General features: G+C 41.3%; 1 protein-coding gene across 2 annotated transcripts in view; it reads right to left on the bottom strand.

Moving 5' to 3' along the window:
• The window catches only part of GXYLT1 (glucoside xylosyltransferase 1), a 74,718-nt gene that overhangs the window by 19,008 nt on the left and 37,817 nt on the right, over positions 1-17,893 (bottom strand). For both annotated transcript variants that reach the window (XM_065418498.1, XM_065418490.1), the window contains exons 3-5: positions 14,385-14,559; positions 3,905-4,030; positions 3,168-3,419 (exon numbers count right to left, since the gene is read on the bottom strand). In XM_065418498.1, coding sequence (XP_065274570.1) covers positions 3,168-3,419; positions 3,905-4,030; positions 14,385-14,559 — 553 coding nt within the window. The remainder of the gene's footprint in view (positions 1-3,167; positions 3,420-3,904; positions 4,031-14,384; positions 14,560-17,893) is intronic.

A 17,893-nucleotide genomic window follows, 5' to 3' on the forward strand; every position in this document is an offset into this window, starting at 1 on the left:
GATTCTACAAACAGCCTCTGACTCATGGCTGCTATGACACTACAGGCACATGTGACCAGGTCACCTGGTGCTGGACTCCATCTTGAGATACCAGTGTTTTTCCACTGACTGGCATGGGAACCAAGCTTTGAAACAAAGGGTTCCCGCCATATGCAAAAGCTATTTAAGGCAGGACAGTGACATTATCCTGGTTCTTCACTGACTCCCCACCCAAAGAGACTCTTGGAAAACATCTAAGGAACAGAGAGAGACTGAACTGGGAGAAGTGCTGGATCCAGGGCTAAAAGGATTTTTAGCCTGTGAATGAAACACCTGGGGATTCCAAGCTGTAAGTTAGTGCAGCTTGCCCATTAAGTATCTGCTGCCTGCTTGGATCATCTAGAGTGAGAATTTGCTATTCATATCCAATCTCTTTAGTATATTAAGCTTAATTTGTGTGTTTTGTTCATTTGCTAGGTAGTCTGCTTTGATTTGTTTGCAAATCCTTATAATCACTTAAAATCTATCTTTTGTAATTAATAAACTTGTTTTTGTTTGTCTAAAACCAGTGTGTGTGGAAATCATAACGCAGAAAGCTGGTGTGTGTGTGTGTGTGTGTGTGTGTGTGTGTGTGTGTGTGTGTGTGTGTGTGTGTGTGTGTATTTGATTATCTTAGCTGTACAGTTTTCTGTGCAGCGCAAGACAGTATAACTGAGTTTACACTTCAGAGGAGGGTATGTGCCTTTGGAACTGGGAGGTGCCCTAGCTGTGCCTTCCTATGCAGGGGCTGGTTAAAGAACCTGTGTGCATGTAACTGCAGCTGGGTGTTTCCCTACCTGTATGTGTGCTGGTAGAAGTGCAGGCTGGACCCTGGGAGGGCTTGGCAGGCTGGTCACAGCAGTACAGTGTAAAGGGAGCCCAGGCTGGTGGGTCGGGGGGCTCAGTGGTACCCCAGTTCCAGGTGGCACCCCAGGGGTAACCCATCACAACCCCCTCTTACTTATTTGATTTGAACTCCCCAACAGGGGGAAAGCCTTGGACTAAACTGACTCAGGGGGAAAGGGGGGAGACAAGAGGAAGTGGCCCAGGGAGGACAGCCTTAAGCAGCCTCAGTTGCCAGACCCAAAGGGCCTTGGGTCGGAGCCCAGTGGAGTGGGAGGGCCCAGGCTCCCCTCCCCACAATCCCACTGCTAGTCACGGATTGCGGCCTTGACCACTAGGCCATGCTTCCCAACCAAACCCCAAGTGAGGACCAGTACTGCCCATGACATTTAGATGTGTAATATTATATTGCATATGGATAGCTATACTTCTGGGCCCTGAAGCCTCACAGTATCAGAATTCCCACTGATGATTTTGAAAAATTTGTTTTGGCCATTTACTTGGCTAATACCAGCAAAACAGAACTGGCCTCCTCAAACTCTCCTCCATCTTTTTCCATCTCAGGAGTCTTCCCTCCTCATTGCAATTAACGTTTCAACTGCTACATGTCCTTCCCTGGCCCCCATATTGCATCTGGCAAACTCACAAATGCACTCTTCATTTAACAGAAGACATATCCTCACTCTCTTCCTTGCTGATTAAGCAGTTAGGTGTTTTAAAGGGAGATGTGACAATGGCCAACACTGAATATGCAACCCAAATTTTAGATTGCACTTTAAAAGGATATTTGAATGGTTAAATCTAATAAAACAGATTAACTTTTTGGTAACTATTGAAGAAAAACGTCAGAGTTCCAATTTGGGATTTTTCATGCACTTAGCTGTCCTTCATGGACAAGGATACAAAATTTCAATGCTCAAGAAACGTACACAAATAAATCATCTGTATTAGGCATCTATAGTTTGACTTGAGCATCTATGAGAGTTTTGCTTGAATAAGGACTTCAAGATTTGGCTTTCTGTTCCTACTTAGTAAGGAGAATATTAAAATCAGAATATGCTTTCATTTGTAGCACTTGATATAGAGCTTTTAATCTGAAAGCTTCAGAGCACTTTATAAAGGTGGGTAAGAATTTTCTCTACATGTGATTATTGTCAGACAGAGTGGCTAGTTTAGGTACCGAAAGACTAAGCGACTTGCCCATGGTAACACTGCACTTTAATGGCAAAATTAAAAATTTCATCTCCAGCCCCACGTTCTAGTCCGTAGGCAACAAAATAACTTGAAAAACATACTAAAAAAATTGTACATCACCAGTATTTTTAACTCTTTGATAACTTAGGGCTAGCAGAATGGACTCCCCCTTGCCCCACCCTCCCCCTTAAAATAAAGTGAAACAAAATTCTGGGACAAAGAATGTCCACCAGAAATTAACAACTGGGCTGAAGTTATAATTTATTGTAAAAAATTGTTTTCAGGACAAGTGCCCTCTCTTCAACTGTAACTACATATGGCACCACTTCTGTAATACTGCTTTTCAAGCATATAATATCACTGATTTGGAAGTTTTCCTATGTATACTTTCAGCTATTGTATACTTTGCTTTAATAAAAAATTCAATTTCTGTAGTGATACAACTGGTTACAATACAAAAGCGAAGTTGAAAAGAGAAATAAGTCATTTTAATGATTTAGATGTTGATGAAACAACTCAAATCACCATTACTTAATTTAACTGAATGATCTTTTGAAAATAAAGATTAAAATTAAGAAATAATGTAGCATATGGCACTAAAGGAGTCACAATGTCCTAATAAGTAATCCAGTAGCACCACCTCCTGGTCATATTACCATGCACACATACTCAAAGGCTGAAAACATTCTACTTGCTGTTAATTTTGCCATATACAACAAAAATTGCATAAATCATTTTCTCAAAGAGATATGAGTATATTGAGAAATAAAGGTAAATTAAAATATCTGCTGACAAATATAACTTGCTGCAAAAGACTGGGAATTATTAACAAGCAAACATTTTGCCAGAATTCAGGAAACTGAGCAAACCAGTTTTTAGTAAAAGTCACAAATTCAGTTTTTTTAAAACATCCCTGCAACTAAATGTGAACTTGTGCGCTTCTTAAATAAAACGTATTTTTATGCAATATTCTGATCCCAGAACAAGAGAAAAATGTACTGGAAAAGAGCATTATTTTTCAAAATTGATGTTCATTATTTGAAACTATTTTTCTTCACAATTTGAATGAAAAAAGGTGAATGCTGACAAATCAACCAAAGCAGCATACCTACCTTGAAATACTTTCTTCTTATACGTGTCATATTCATTAGCATTACTCCAGAATTTATTCCAGTTATTCCATAATATGGGTGTCTAGCAAAGCGATTATACCATCCAATACGAGGTTCCTCATGTTCTGGTGCCATTGCAGCAATTTGTGTGGAATTAAATTTTTTCAGAAAAGACCAAATATCATCAACAGGTCTCAAAAACAGGATGTCAGTATCAACATACAGTAACGAATCCACATCTTTGAGGATTAACTGTGAAGAAAATGTTAAAATCAAACTGTAGGTGATCCATGAAGTAACTGTTTTACTTTTTATAGCTTACTTTGACAAAAAAAAGTTATTTGGAAACCATTCACTTCCATGCACCCCTTGCCCTTACAGAGTAGCTTAGTTTATATATTTTCATGAGCCAATGAATTCACTTCAGACAGATAGTTTACAAATGTACAAATCCTTTTATTACCCATAATAAGAACAGAAAGAAACTTAAACCTCATGTAGAGCAGTTTAAGACATTGGTGTACCATGCAATTGAAAATGCAACTTTTTTTCTTTAGCATATTGCTACTAAGGGGGAAAAAATGGGAGTAAGTGTTTTTGTAAAATGTGACAAAAATTATTTTTAGTGGAAACAGTTCCCTGCACAATTTCAGCCAAAAGTTAAATTCAAAAACAATTCTTGATGAATTAATAGAAAACCTGTAAACACTGTACTATTATGAAATAAGCTAACTTACTGGCAAGAATAGCCTTTGTGAAGCACAGGGTTTAAACAGTTTCTTCCATTCTGCTGCACTCTCAGTCGGAAATGTTATTGGGTATACGGTATAATTAAATTTTCCTTGATATGGCAAACCATTGAGCTAGGTAAAGAAAGGACACAAAACTTTTTAAGCTTAATTTTATCAGAGAATAATGTATCATAGGAAGAACTGATCAATTAGATTGATAATTTAATTGAAGACATGCAGAAGTATGTATTGATCGAATTGATTTTATTAATCTTCTCCTCCCTCCCCAAAACTGGAAACATTTTTTTAACTACAAAAATCAGCTAGAATATTGTTCAAGTATGCTTAATGTCAAGCAAAAAGTGATTCAGCAAAGGTCTTTAAAATGAGAGCAAATCAAAGATGGGATACAAAAGTAAAGGAGACCGTAAACACGTTAAGCAAACTGCTGATTTTGTAGGGGGGGTCATTAAAATTAAAAACAAAACTGGTATGTAAATAGAGTCACATAGGTCTCAAGTAACCTTGGTAATTTAAAGTATCCACTTTTTAATGCAAAAATAACCAAACCCACCATAACTATGCATCAATGAACCCAATTCCTGCCTTAGATTATCGATCTGGTCATAATTTTCTATTCAGCAGCTGGAGTTTGCCAAGAAGAGACATAACCCAATTGATTATTTTCACCACTACTGTCATTCCAATCTGCAAAGACACTACCATGCAGACAGCTGGTGGGAGTGCCTGGTCAGAAGGAGCAGGTCCAGATTTTCTCCTGAAGACAAACTATTCCTTGGCTGTTTTGAAAGAAGCTCTCAGCTGGATGATGTTCTGAGCAGGAAGCTGGTTTGGATTTAAAATGAACTCACATTGGCAGAACTGGGTCACTACAGTTTATGTAGTGAAGAAGAGGTTACTCACTTTGTGCAGTAACTGCAGTTGAGATGTGTCCCCCTACGGGTGCTCCACTTCATGTGCACATGCAACTATGATTGAAGAGTTATGGGTAGCAATAACCATTCGGCCTGTGCATGTGCTCCAGACGCTCTCATGCCCTTTACCGAGGACATAAAGGCTGCACAGATGAACCTCCCTCAGTTCCTTCTGTACCTAAAGTCCCATGAGACGAAACTCAAAGCAGAGTAGAAGGAATTTAGGGGTAAAGGAGCAACCATAGGGGGACACACCTTGAAGAACTCTGGTTACTGCACAAGGTGCATAACCTCTTCTTCTTCAAGTAGCATTGCTATGGGTGCTCCACTTCAGGTGACTTGCAAGCAGTATCCCCAGAGGGAGGAGGGAGCTTCAGAATCAGATCCAACATGGAAGACAGGACATCATTTTCAACTGCAACATCTGATCTGGAAGCGTGAACCAACACATAGTGTTTGGAGAAAAATATGTATTGAGGTCCAGGGTTGCAGTTTTGCAAATTTCAACAACTGGAAACATTTTTCAATAATGCCATAGAAGTAGATTGGAACCTTGTAGAATGGAGTAGTACTCTAGGAGGAGTTTGAATGTTGGCAGCCTCATAACAAGAGATAGTACACCCAGAGATCCACTTTGAGAGTCTTTGAGTGAAGACTGTGTATCCTTTTGATATGCCTTCAAATAAAAAAGTCTGGGAGACATTCTAAATGGTTTGGTTCTGTCCTGAGAGGATGACAGCACCTTTCTGACATCTAAGGTATGTAGTGCAGCGTCCTCCCTGTTCTGGTGTGGCTTTAGGGAGAAAAAAAACAAAACAGAAAATGAATAACCAGGTTAATATTGAATTCAAAAGATACTTTAGGTAGAAATTTAGGGTGTGGGTCAAAATGAACTTTTCCCTAAAAAATATTTTAAAGGGAGCATCAGCCATTAAAGTCCCCATTTATCTGATACTTCAGGCAGAGATGGTGGCCACCAAGAAAGCCATCTTCACAGACAAGTGAAGTAGAGAACAAGTAGTCAATGGTTGAAAAGAAGGCTTCATAAGGTAATTAAAGACGAGATTTAAATCTAATAGAGGAGTGGGCTGTCGAATCTGTGGAAAAAGATTAATCAACCACTTGATGAATCTTGCTGTTGTGGAGTGGGTAAACATTCAGAATCCCTCTATCTGTGAATAAAAGGCTGTGATAGCTGCCAACTGAACCCTGATGGAACACATGGAAAGACCTGACTTTTTTTTTAATTCCAACATACAAATTGAGATTAGCAGAGAGGGAGAGCGAAAAGGCAAAAACTGTTGCCAAACACACTGGTGGTGAAATCTCATCAATTTTTGAAGGTAAACGTTTTGCATTCTGTTTAACACCACATGTACTTCTGCCAAACAGGAAGTTTCTATCTCTGAGAGCCATTGAGGAGCCAAACTCCTAGTCAAAGAACCAGGCTAAAACCTATGTCCTTCACATAGGACAGGAAGCAAGGTGGATCAATTAAAGGTACTAGACTTGTCTCTGCCAGTTCACTACAACTAAAATGACACTGGCTTTTTCTTATTTGCTCTTGTTCAACGTGCTCAAGATCAATGGTGTCAGACGGTATGCACAGAGAAGGACCTTCATCTAAGGAGTGAGGAAGGCATGCCCTAGGGAATGAGGACCCAGTCTTCCTCTCAAACAGAATTTTATGCACTTCCTGTTGGCAATGGTGGCAGAGAGCACCACTTGTGGAAAGCTCCAGATTAGAAAAAATGTTCTGAGAATCCACAAGTCTAGCTCACATTCATAATCTTGGAAGAAGTGCCTGGTGACATCATCAGCCATGGTGCTTTGTATGCCTGGAAGGTAAGAGGCTGAGATGACTATGTGACTGGCTATGCACCAGTTTCATAGCTTCATTGCTTCAGCACAAAGAGAGGAAGATCTCACCCCATCCTGACAATCGATGTAGAGCATGCAGGCTACGTTGTCTATCATAACTTTGCCGGATTTTCCTGACTAATGGAAGGAAGCAGATGCAGGTGTTTGACTGCTTTCCATTCCAGAAGGTTGATGTGTAGACCATTTGCCCTTAATGGTGTGTCCCTCTTCCCACAAGAGATGAATTCAACATTATAGTGATGGTAGGAGTAGGTTGAGTGAAAGGGACTTCTGCATAGACTTTGGAGGGATCCGTCCACCAATTAAGTGAGTACAGTACTCAGCAAGGGACAGACACTAGCTTGTCTAGACTGTGCTTGTTTGGATATAAACTGTTCTGAGCCACGCCTGGAGCATGACATGTTGTATTATGAAAATACAAGCTGTCATATGTCCTATGCCATAGGACGTATGCCATACATCCTAGCAGTTGAAGACAACTTCTTGCTAACATCTAGCTGCTTATTTGAACATTGGAAATTAGGTTTGCTAGGAGATGCAAATCTGTCCACAGGAAGATAAGCTCTGATTGTTATGGCATCCAGAGAATCCCCTATGAAGTCTACCAAAGTGCACTTTTCGATATTGAGTTGAAGTCCTAACCTGTGGAATGGGGACGTTGCTGCCAGTACTGCAGAGATAACTTTGTCACATGACCAGGGGTTGAGGCAGGAGAAGATGATTATTCAAAGTCAACATAGGTCAGACTTTGCCTACCACTGCCATGGTCTTTGAGAATACATTTGGGGCAGAGGAGAGGCTGAAGGGAAGCACTCTACTCTGGAAACGATCCTGGTCGTAAAACACAGCAATTTCTTGTGAGGGGGATGGACTGTGATGTGAAAATATGTGCCCTGAAGGTTGAGGGCAGTGAACCAATCCTTGGAACACAACGATGGAATTATAGCTGTAAGTGTCACTATCCTGAATTTCTGTGATTTCACAAAGGTGTTTAGGATCTGAGCTCTTATATTGGTTCCCATCTCCTGCTCTTTTGGGGGCCAGAAAATACTTAGAATATAATCCCTTCCCCCCTGTGCTGGACTGGAACTGTTTCTATGGCCCCCATGGATAGAAGAGAGATGACTTCCTGTCTTAGTAAGCGTTCATGAGAGGGGGTCCCTGTAAAGGTATGGGGAAGGAGGTTAAAGGGGTGGAGGTAAAATGAATGGAACAACCAAATGTTATAGCCTACAAAACCCCTTTGTCAGTTGTAATTTGTTCCCATGCAGGTCAAAAGTGGGAGAGATGGTCCCCAAAGGGAGGGAGGTGGGTGGTATGGTGCAGCTGAAGATTCCTGAGGTGGGGCTGCTCCAGACCCTCAACCAAACCATCAAAATTGATATTTGATATAGAGGTCAGCCGGATGGTGGTAGCAGTCATGATAGGCAGTCTCTTCTTCTCATAACTCTGTCACTTTTTAGGTGGTTCAGAAAGCCTGTGGTAACTGGGGAACTGAACCGGGTGAGATCTCTATGCTGTTTGCAACCTGCTAAATTTTCTTTTGTTTTCAGGCATATATATGCCAAGGGACGTGAGTGTGACCGTGGAATCTTACAAACTACAAGAGAGATTCATCCATGAACATGATGAATAGCTTAAGTCCATCAAAAGGGAGGCCTTCAACAGTATTTTGGGTCTCCCTAGAAAAACCAGACAGCTGTAGCCATAATCTATGCATGACAACAGCAGTAGAGATGGAATGGGCCACAGTGTCGAATGCATCTAGGGAGGCTTGCAGCGAGGTTCTTGCTAAGAGCTGACCATCAGCTATGACAGCCTTGAACTGCTCATGACATTCCACAGGAAGGTGTTCAATAAAATTCTTGAATTTAATCATAGTTGGTGTAGTTGTACTTTGCCATTAGGGCGTGGTAATTTGCAATCCAAAATTGCAGGAGTGTGGAAGAGTAGTTTGGTCTTTAACATAGGGTGTAGACTTCATATGATGTTGTCTTCCACACTCACTGATAGCCTCACAACTAAAGAATTTGGTGGAGGGTAGCAGAAAAAAAAATTCAGAATTTTTCAACAGGATGTAGTACTTCTTATCAGCCAATTTGCAAGTAGGTGATGTGGTGGGAGAATCCAGTAAGACTTTATTCAGTGGTAGAGCTACTTAGAGGCTGTAGTATGTAGAATGTCCACAAGTTTATGTTGTGTCTTCTGGACCTCCTCTAACAGAGTGCATAATGAGTCAGCAATCCGTTTAATCAGTTCCAGAAACTGCTTGAAATCATCAGCAATAGAAGGTGGAAGAGACATTACAGCTTCATATGATGACAATGAAATATTAGTTTGTGGTGTCACGCCCTTATCCGCTGTAGCCTCTTCCGCCTCGACAGACTCCTCCTCAGTTTGGGGCTGTTGAAGAGGGAGTGATGGAACAGGAGAATGTCCCATCCATGATCTCCTTAGGAAGAGCTAGGAGGTCTTGAGAACTGTTGGAGACAGGCAGCCCATGAGACCCAGTACAGAGACTGATGTGGGCTATAAGGCGGGGTAGGGGGCACATCCAGCATTGGTTATGCCAGTAAAAAGGGGCACAAAATTATTTTTTCTTGGAATTTCTCGCTCAAGGAAGGTGGTTTGGGAAATATCCCGTTCATGGCAGACAGCAAATCCCTGTACTGAGATGAGAGAACTGAGGAATTATCTTCAACCTAGTCCAGTGGTGAGGTGGACAGTGAAGGTGAAGACAGCTGTCTGTCCGGCCCGATTGGTTCCAGAAACTCAGGAAATATAAGGGGAAGATAAGGCTTCGGTGACCCAATAGATTTTGGTGTTGATAGTCATTTGGTACCCATTAACAAAGGAGACTCTGCATTGTCTGAAATTTGAAAGTCTCTGGAGTAGCTAAATTCCTGTGGTATCAGGTGTACATGAACTGAAGAAAGTCGAGGCTCTGCTGTGTGCGGCATCGGTAATGAGAGAGAGCTGACTGCTTCAGTGGTCCCATTTTAGAAGACAGTATCCCTGGTACCAACACTGACTGTTTCAGTGGTACACATCTCTTGGATGACACTGGTACTGAGGACATTGACTTCTGGGATACCGGTTTGGGTACCAACATTGTGGAATCAGTAGGTAGCACTGATCTTCCTGAAGCACAATCCTGCTTAGGCAGTACCTTGGTCGGTTTCGGTACCAAGCAGGGCTGGCCTTACCATGAGGTGAACTGAGGCGGCCGTCTCAAGTGCCAGACTGTGGGGGTGCGCCACTAGGACCCAGAATGTAGAAAATTGTGTCTGCTGCTAGTGCATAAATATTCTCTCTGCTCTAGATGCACAGATATGGTGGAGTGCTGTGCTGGAGGAAGGAGGGCACAAGAGACATAACAGACAGGCAGGAGAAAAGGTGAGAGGGAATAACAAAAAGCAGCAGGAGCTGCAGGGAGAGAGAGGAGGTAGAGCCTCTTATGTACCTCTCTAGCACCCCCAGGAGCCTGGACTGATTAACACCAGCTTCTCAGGGAGCTTCCTTTTTCCTGCTGCTTCCCTGAACCCACTTGAGGAGAACAGGCAGTCAACTGAAGTAGTAGGAGTCAGTTAGGCCCTTAAGTCACAAATGTTCACAATGAGCCTTCCGGCCCCAGTGAGGATGAGAGTGGTGAGAAGATGTCTGATCTTCCAGTTAGACAGAGTGCAGGTGACCTGGCAGCTATTGCAGCATCCATATCTCCATTTCAAATGGATGTAACCATGCACATTCCTGAAGAAAAGTGTAGATCAGAGAAGAGTGTGAGTTTAAACTGCTGCTGAGTTTAGTTCCTTATGTCTAGATGATCCAGGACCGTGGACCCACTTGAGCAGTAGCCTGAGGGACTTCCTTGTACAGCATGGGCCACAGCAAGTGAAAAACTTCATGTTCCCCAAAGACAATGACAATAGACGTTTCCATCCAACACATTACTGGCGTGAAATCCCCAATGGTGACAAAGTGGAGAGGCCATGGCTTATGTACTCAAAAACCCAGAATGCTGCATACTGTTTTTGTTGCAAACTCTTCCAGTCTAGTGTTCCTGCCACATTGGGTTCTACAGGAACAAAGGACTGGAAAAATCTGGCTTGAAATCTGGCATGCCATGAGAAGGCAGCAAATCACCAGAGAGCATTCCATAGGTGGAAAGAGCTTGAGATGAGACTAAGGTAAAAGGCCACCACAGATGATGGTGTCTCTTTACTGGCAAAATGTTCTGAAAAGGCTCACTGCCATTGTGAGAATGCTTGTTACCCAAAACCTAGCTACCCAAAACCCAGAGGGGCACTGTGTGGCACTTCAGATCAGCTGTATATGCCAAACAATGGAAACTTCCTTAAAACTGTGGAGCTGATGGCTGAGTTTGATGCTGTACTCCAGGAGCATCTAAGAAGAGTCACCACCCAAGAAATGTACACACACCACTACCTTGGAAAAACAATTCAAAATGAGATCATACAGTTACTGGCAACAAAAGTCAAACAGAAGATTGTGGCAGATCTGAAGTCAGCAAGATATTACTCTGTTATTCTGGACTGCACACCTGACATCAGCCATATGGAACAAATGACTTTAATGGTGCGTTTTGTAACAACAACAGAACCTAGTGAAAATGTCCCTGCAATGGTGACTGTCAGAGAGCATTTTCTAGAATTTATTGACATTGATGATACTACAGAAGCTGGTATGACAAATGTTCTTCTTAAAAGGCTGGAAGATACGGGAATTGCGATAGCTGACATGAGAGATCAGGGCTACGATAATGGTGCCAACATGAGAGGAAAGAACAGAGGAGTGCAGACACAGATCCGAGAGTTAAACCCTTGAGCTTTTTTTGTCCCATGCAGTTCTCTTTCATTGAACTTGGTGGTCAGTGATGCAGCATCAGCTTCTAGTGAGGCTGCTGAATTTTAATGTAATTCAAAGCATCTATGTATTTTTCTCTGCATCAACTCATTGATGGCAAATTTTGAAGCAACATCTGGGAACATCCTCTCTGACACTGAAAGCACTGAGGGTGCCACACGATGGGAAAGTCGAGTGGAGGCGATAAACCCTATCAAACACCAACTTGGGAAGACAGATGATGCCATAGTTGCCATTATGGAGAATAATGCTAGGACAGGAACTGTTCGTGGGAGAACAGTGGCAGAGGGAAATGGAATCACCAGATACATACATAACTTCAAATTTCTGTGTGGCTTAGTGTTGTAACATGACATACAATAAATGTTGTAAGCAAGAGACTCCAAGGTGTTGACCTTGATATATCTGGAGTAATGGAACAACTGGACAAAGCAAAGTCATACCTACAGTCTTACCGGTCAGATGAGGGATTTCAAAACGTTCTGAAGAGTGCACAGAAGTTGGCAGAGGAACTTCACACTGAAGCTATTTTCCCACCCATTCAAGAATACAAGTGTCACCGAAGAAGACGACATTTTGATTACGAGGCACGGGATAATCCCATAAGAGACCCCAAACAACAATTCAAGGTTGAATTCTTTAACCAGCTGCTAGATTGTGCAATACAGTTGAAGAACGTTTCATGCAGCTCAAGGAACACAGCAGTATAGTTGGGATGTTATATGATATTCCAAAACTCCTCACTATACCTGAAGAAGACCTACACCAGCAATTCAGGGCACTAGAGACAGTGTTGTCACAAGATGACATGCGCGATATTGATGCGAGTGATTTAGGCGATGAACTGAAAGCCCTTTCAAGATACATTTCAGCAGGATCAACTCCAAAGGCTGTTCTGGAATATATGTGCACAAATAAGTTGACCACCCTCTTTTCAAATGCTTTTGTTGCTCTGCACATACTTCTAACTTCCTGTAACAGTTGCCAGTGGAGAACGCAGCTTCTCCAAGCTGAAGTTAATAAAAAACACACATCTACGCTCCACAATGACACAGGAGAGGCTGGTCGGCCTTGCAACCATCTCAATAGAGCATGAGCTGGCCCAGATTGTGGACCTTCAGGAAGCAGTTCAAATCTTTGCAACCAAGAAGGCACGGAAAGCACCACTTTGATTATTCAAACAGATAAAAATGCCAGTGTTTGCTATGCAGACAAGAAAAGTTACATTTGCTGTTCGGGCATTTGAAAGTTAAGTGTTACTTAAAATTTTTGAACAAGGCATTTTAAGTTGTTAGTTCTCCTTTATTGGGGTAGGTAGCAGAACAGTACCAAGAGAGGAGTAGAACAGGAAGAAGGCAGAATTGAGACCTTTCAAAGTTTTGACCCAAGCGAGGGGGCATGGGGGTGCCATTTGAGCTCCCCGCCTCAGGTACCAAAATGTTGTGGGCCGGGCCCTGGTACCAAGGTATGTCTGGCACTATTTTTTTGAAGAATTAAAGTCTTGAAGAACTCTTGGTACTAGAGAAGCTTGGAGCCTCAAAGGTACTCCCCCTGGGAACTGAGCTCTCCAGAACAGTCTGTCTCTGAAGTGACCAATTTCTCTTTGAAGGAGGCTCTGTTAGGAGATCTAAACCTCCTCCTCTTTGGAGCCTTCCACGCTCTTCTCCCATGATGATCTGTGACCAGGATTCAGAGGTTGACAGGGCACTAAGGAGATGCCTACACTGCCAAAAAAAAAGACCTGGCAGATGAAGATGCGGAGGGGTTAAGGGAAATAAATTTGGAGGAAATTGGGGAATAGGGAAAAGTGTCTTAGAAAGACCAGTAATTATGTACCACAGACATCTTAAATGGGGTTGTGTGTCGCTATGAAAACAGAATAAGTTTAGAAGAACAAACGCCTGCCAGGAGGAAAAGTGTGGGTCCCAGAGGGGAACTGGACTTCAAGTCCAAGACAGTTGAAAATGTATCACTGAAGGAGGGAACCAGAGATTGAATCAGAGACTAATAGGTCAGATGAATGAAACTTGAGCTTGGAGCCACAATGATGATTAGGCTTAGAGAGGAGCCATAAGCAACCCCAGTGAAACAGAGGGTAACCCTTGGCCTGAGGTTGAGGAGACAGCACTGTTGCAAAGAAATAATCTGCCGTAGTACCTGTTGTGGATCCCCTCCCACTCTGAGGACACTTTTTACTTATTCTACTAACTTTTACATAAGCTCTGATAGCCATCCTTCAGTAGCCCTACAATGGAAACAGGGAACAGAACCAGTAATAAAAGTTTGAACAGCACTACTGTTTCTGTGCAAAGCTTGTTGAGTAACACTAAAAAGGAAGTCTGTCAGATCACAATAATGCAGTATGCTGCATGACAGTTTTTACAGTTTCTTTCCCCAGTGCTAAAGGCATATCTGGATTAATACTAGGCAAGGAAGGATCCCCAAGTCCCACATTCAAGACTGGGCTCTGGAACACTACCCGTGCTGCCTTTCCCACCTCACCCCTGGGGTGAAGTGGGCAGGAGACACACACTGCAGCTGGAAAAAAAGAAAAAGAAAAAGTGACCAAGTGTGCTCACTGATGGAGACAGTGAAATGGGCCTGAAGTATCGTGCAATGGTCTGACCAACAGAGAATATAAGGACTTCCTAATGTTACACACACACAAACCTGAATCATTGCAACTACATCTAACAGAACAATACCCAGCAGTAGATGTCTAAGAGAAAGCCACACATACCTCCACTAAGCTACAAATTGGTTCAGTGCGTGACTTGGATACTTACTATGCCTTTGAAGCTGTTATGCAGTTGGCCCTCTGCAAAAATATGAAACTGTAGAGGTTGGATGCTGAAAATAATGGCTGATTTCAACATAGTAACAGTCTCCTCCAGCCTTCCACCACAGGCAACCACTGCTAGATGCATCTTCTCAGCAGGCTGAGTTTTCATAAAATCATATCTAATGAAAAATAGTAAAAATTAAATTGGCATTTTCCAAGAACAGATATAAAAAGTTATGTCTTCTTAAGTGCATAATCTGATTAACAAAACATTCTTGCTCTAAATTGAAGTTAGGAAGTAAAAAATGGTATTTCTTTAACAAAAGATAACTTGGAACAGGACAGAAAAGATAGTACTGAGTTACATTTTGTCTAGATTAAAGTTTAGTCTGACCTAGCCTCATATCCACAAAATTACACTGCAATACAGATACAAAATGTTAGCAACACTCACAAAAGGAAATATCCACGTTATTGGAAACTTTACATTACTATCCTTCATTTAAATTCACCTACTGAGTAATTCCATCAAAATAATTACATTAACAGAATATGATTACAGAGTTACAAGTGTCATGAAGTCAAAATGCCACGATTAAGGTTGAGAGTGCAACCTTATATCTTATGTATATATTTTACAACAAAGTTCTTAGTCATATGCTCATTATATTCCTTTCTCGTGGGATCCTACCTAATTTAATGCAGAGGCTGGATAATCTGCAGTAAATGAGGAAGGACTCCAAAGACTGAACGAGGGTAAATATTTATAAGTCATTTAAAAACATTAATTTTCCACAGAGGAAAATTGCTGGATGACTTAAGCAGTTATACAGGGTACAGCTTTTTTCTGTTTTAAGAAGTTACTTTGAAATAAATGCTTCACACCTGCCTCATTCACTGTGCGCTGGATTAAACAAGATTCTAGCAGAAAAGCAAGCATATAATAAACCATAACATAATGCATATATACAAGCAGATAGAATTAACATTGGCATTTCCTAACCTGGTAACCTTGATTTAGGAAGTGCCTAAAAATAGTATTTTTATAATAAAAGAAATGACATCTACATCTCTAGAGAAGATTCCATAATATGAAACTAGACAGAAAGAGCATATGGGGGTGAAATGCAAGAGAAGCAGAATTATAGGGAGAACGGGCTTTAACTGAAGTGATATTGCAGGAGAGAAGTGGTGGAAGCAGAGAGAAACCCTGACTGGCCACAAGTGGTTCAGAGCACAGATCCTCTCCAACCAGACCTCTTCCAGCTCTCTCTCCCCCAACTTCCACTCAGCACTCCACATCTTACTGAGCAACTACTATCGCCCGCCCATGCACCCACTTCCATGCCCCCTCAGGTTCTCCCTAACCCCAACTTGCTTCCATGTTGAACCCATGACCCTACAGCCCTGCTCCTCAATGTGTTTCCCTCCATCCAAATCTTTATTCTTCACCATGCTCCCCTACACCATTTGACTGTTATATATATATATATATATATATATATATATATATATATATATATATATATATATATATATATATATATATATATATATATATATATATATATATATATATATATGAGTTTAAAAGCTGAATATGGCAGATGGCAGGGAAGTACGGGACATGGGGGAAAGAATGCATCTCCCCACAGACCAGGACAAGAAGCCGGGTTGTACGGACTTGGATTTGGGGGGGGGGGGGGAGAGGTTGGCAATAAAGGAGATAGATAAGAGATATATTCTTATTTACATAAACTGGAAAACTAATATATAAAAAAATCTGGTCAACTTCAAGTTAAGTCATTCAACAGTCCACCTATTCCCCACTCAGCAGATCTTTTTCTCAATTTCAGCTACCTCCCATCCATCATCCATAGCCTGTGCATCTCCATCCACATCCTGCATAACCAATATGCAGCTCTGACTATATTTATTGGTCATTAGAGGTCATGTGTTTTAATAATTAACTGTTTAGATGGAGTTAAAGTTGGGAATATGTATAAGTAAGGTTAAAAAAATTACATGGATGTTGTAGTTATCCCGCAATGAAGGAAATTCAGAATTAAGCTTAAATTTACTTTAATGTGTTTGGATTACCTTAGGGAAATGTAGTTAGAGCACCTAAACCTTATTACCACTATGTAGTGAAGCAATGCAATAACCATATGATTAATGCATAAACAGTGTTTATGGTGCCAAATTAATCAATTTAATTTAATGACAAATTAGATTTTACCACCACCCCCACTTGACATCACTACAAGCCAGTTTTATAGAACTCTGAAGAGCATTATTCAACCTATGTGTGATGGTTCTTGGGATATCCAGAACTGAGAGTCACCTTGTTACTCCCTGCCTCTAGTGAGAGGAAGTCTCTCTTATGGTAGCTGGGTATCAGCTCTCTGACCTGTCAGCCCTTCAGTCACTCAAGAGCTCTCCTCTGGGCTTATGCCAGCCTTTCCTTCACCTTGCAGGCTAACAGTAAGGTGCACCCCAACCTCCAAATCCCTTTGAATTGTTCCCATGTGACATCCAGCCCCCGACACTGGCTACTCTCAGAGATTCCAGATCTTCTGCACCCAAAAGTACGTTATACCCTGTTTACCAATCTTACCTTAAACCACTGCTCCTGTAAGCCACACAGAAATTTAACTGGAAAAAAAGATAGTGGTGGAAACAAATGGTTGCAATACAAAACAAAATCATAAAAATGCAAAGCTGGCTCTACACTTAACAATTACCTTTCCTATCTTAGTAGATTTCCACCTCCCCCACGCCAAAGTTCCAAGCTCACTGGTTTCTCAAGAACCAGGATCCAAACACACAAGAATCCCTTTGTGCCTGGGATTTTCCTCAGTGAATGGATCCAGAGTGCCTCCCCCAGTCTCTGTTATACTGAAAACAGTCTTTTGTTTCTATTCAAAAAGGTGAACCCCTGCCTTGTGGTAGCATTTCTTTTCTACCTTTAAATGGTTTCAACTGTTGTTGTCTCGGTCTCTGATAGTTTTCCAGGGACTGTGACAAGGGTAAACAATAGAACCATGCATTCATTACCTCACCGACTGACCTGGGAGGGGTGACAACTCCATTTCACTTGAATGGGTCATCATAAAGACACATTACCTCCTGGTTACTAATTTCTACTCCAACTGCATAAAACATACTTTCAATATAAATACATTATCCCTTAAATATTATCTGTACATACATCTCACAATGATTATGAGTTTTGACAAGTTATTAGTTTTCTATTGATATCTTACATGTTAAAGGATATTTATCCATAAAAAGTAAGACATGTTTGGTGGAGTGAGTTTGTCAGGTCTGAGGTGAGAGCTGTTTGCAAAGAACCGAGGATCCTTTGCGAAGGGTATCTGTGTCACACCATTCTAGAAAAGAAACTTTCAGTTATGAATCAATAGCAAAGAATTACTATTAATCTTACACACAAATTTCTTCAAAATTTAACCTGTGCATAAGATTTCCATGAGTTTTAACTACACAGGAAAT

The sequence above is a fragment of the Emys orbicularis genome, chromosome 1 (assembly GCF_028017835.1).
Source record: "Emys orbicularis isolate rEmyOrb1 chromosome 1, rEmyOrb1.hap1, whole genome shotgun sequence".
Taxonomy (NCBI): Eukaryota; Metazoa; Chordata; order Testudines; family Emydidae; genus Emys; species Emys orbicularis.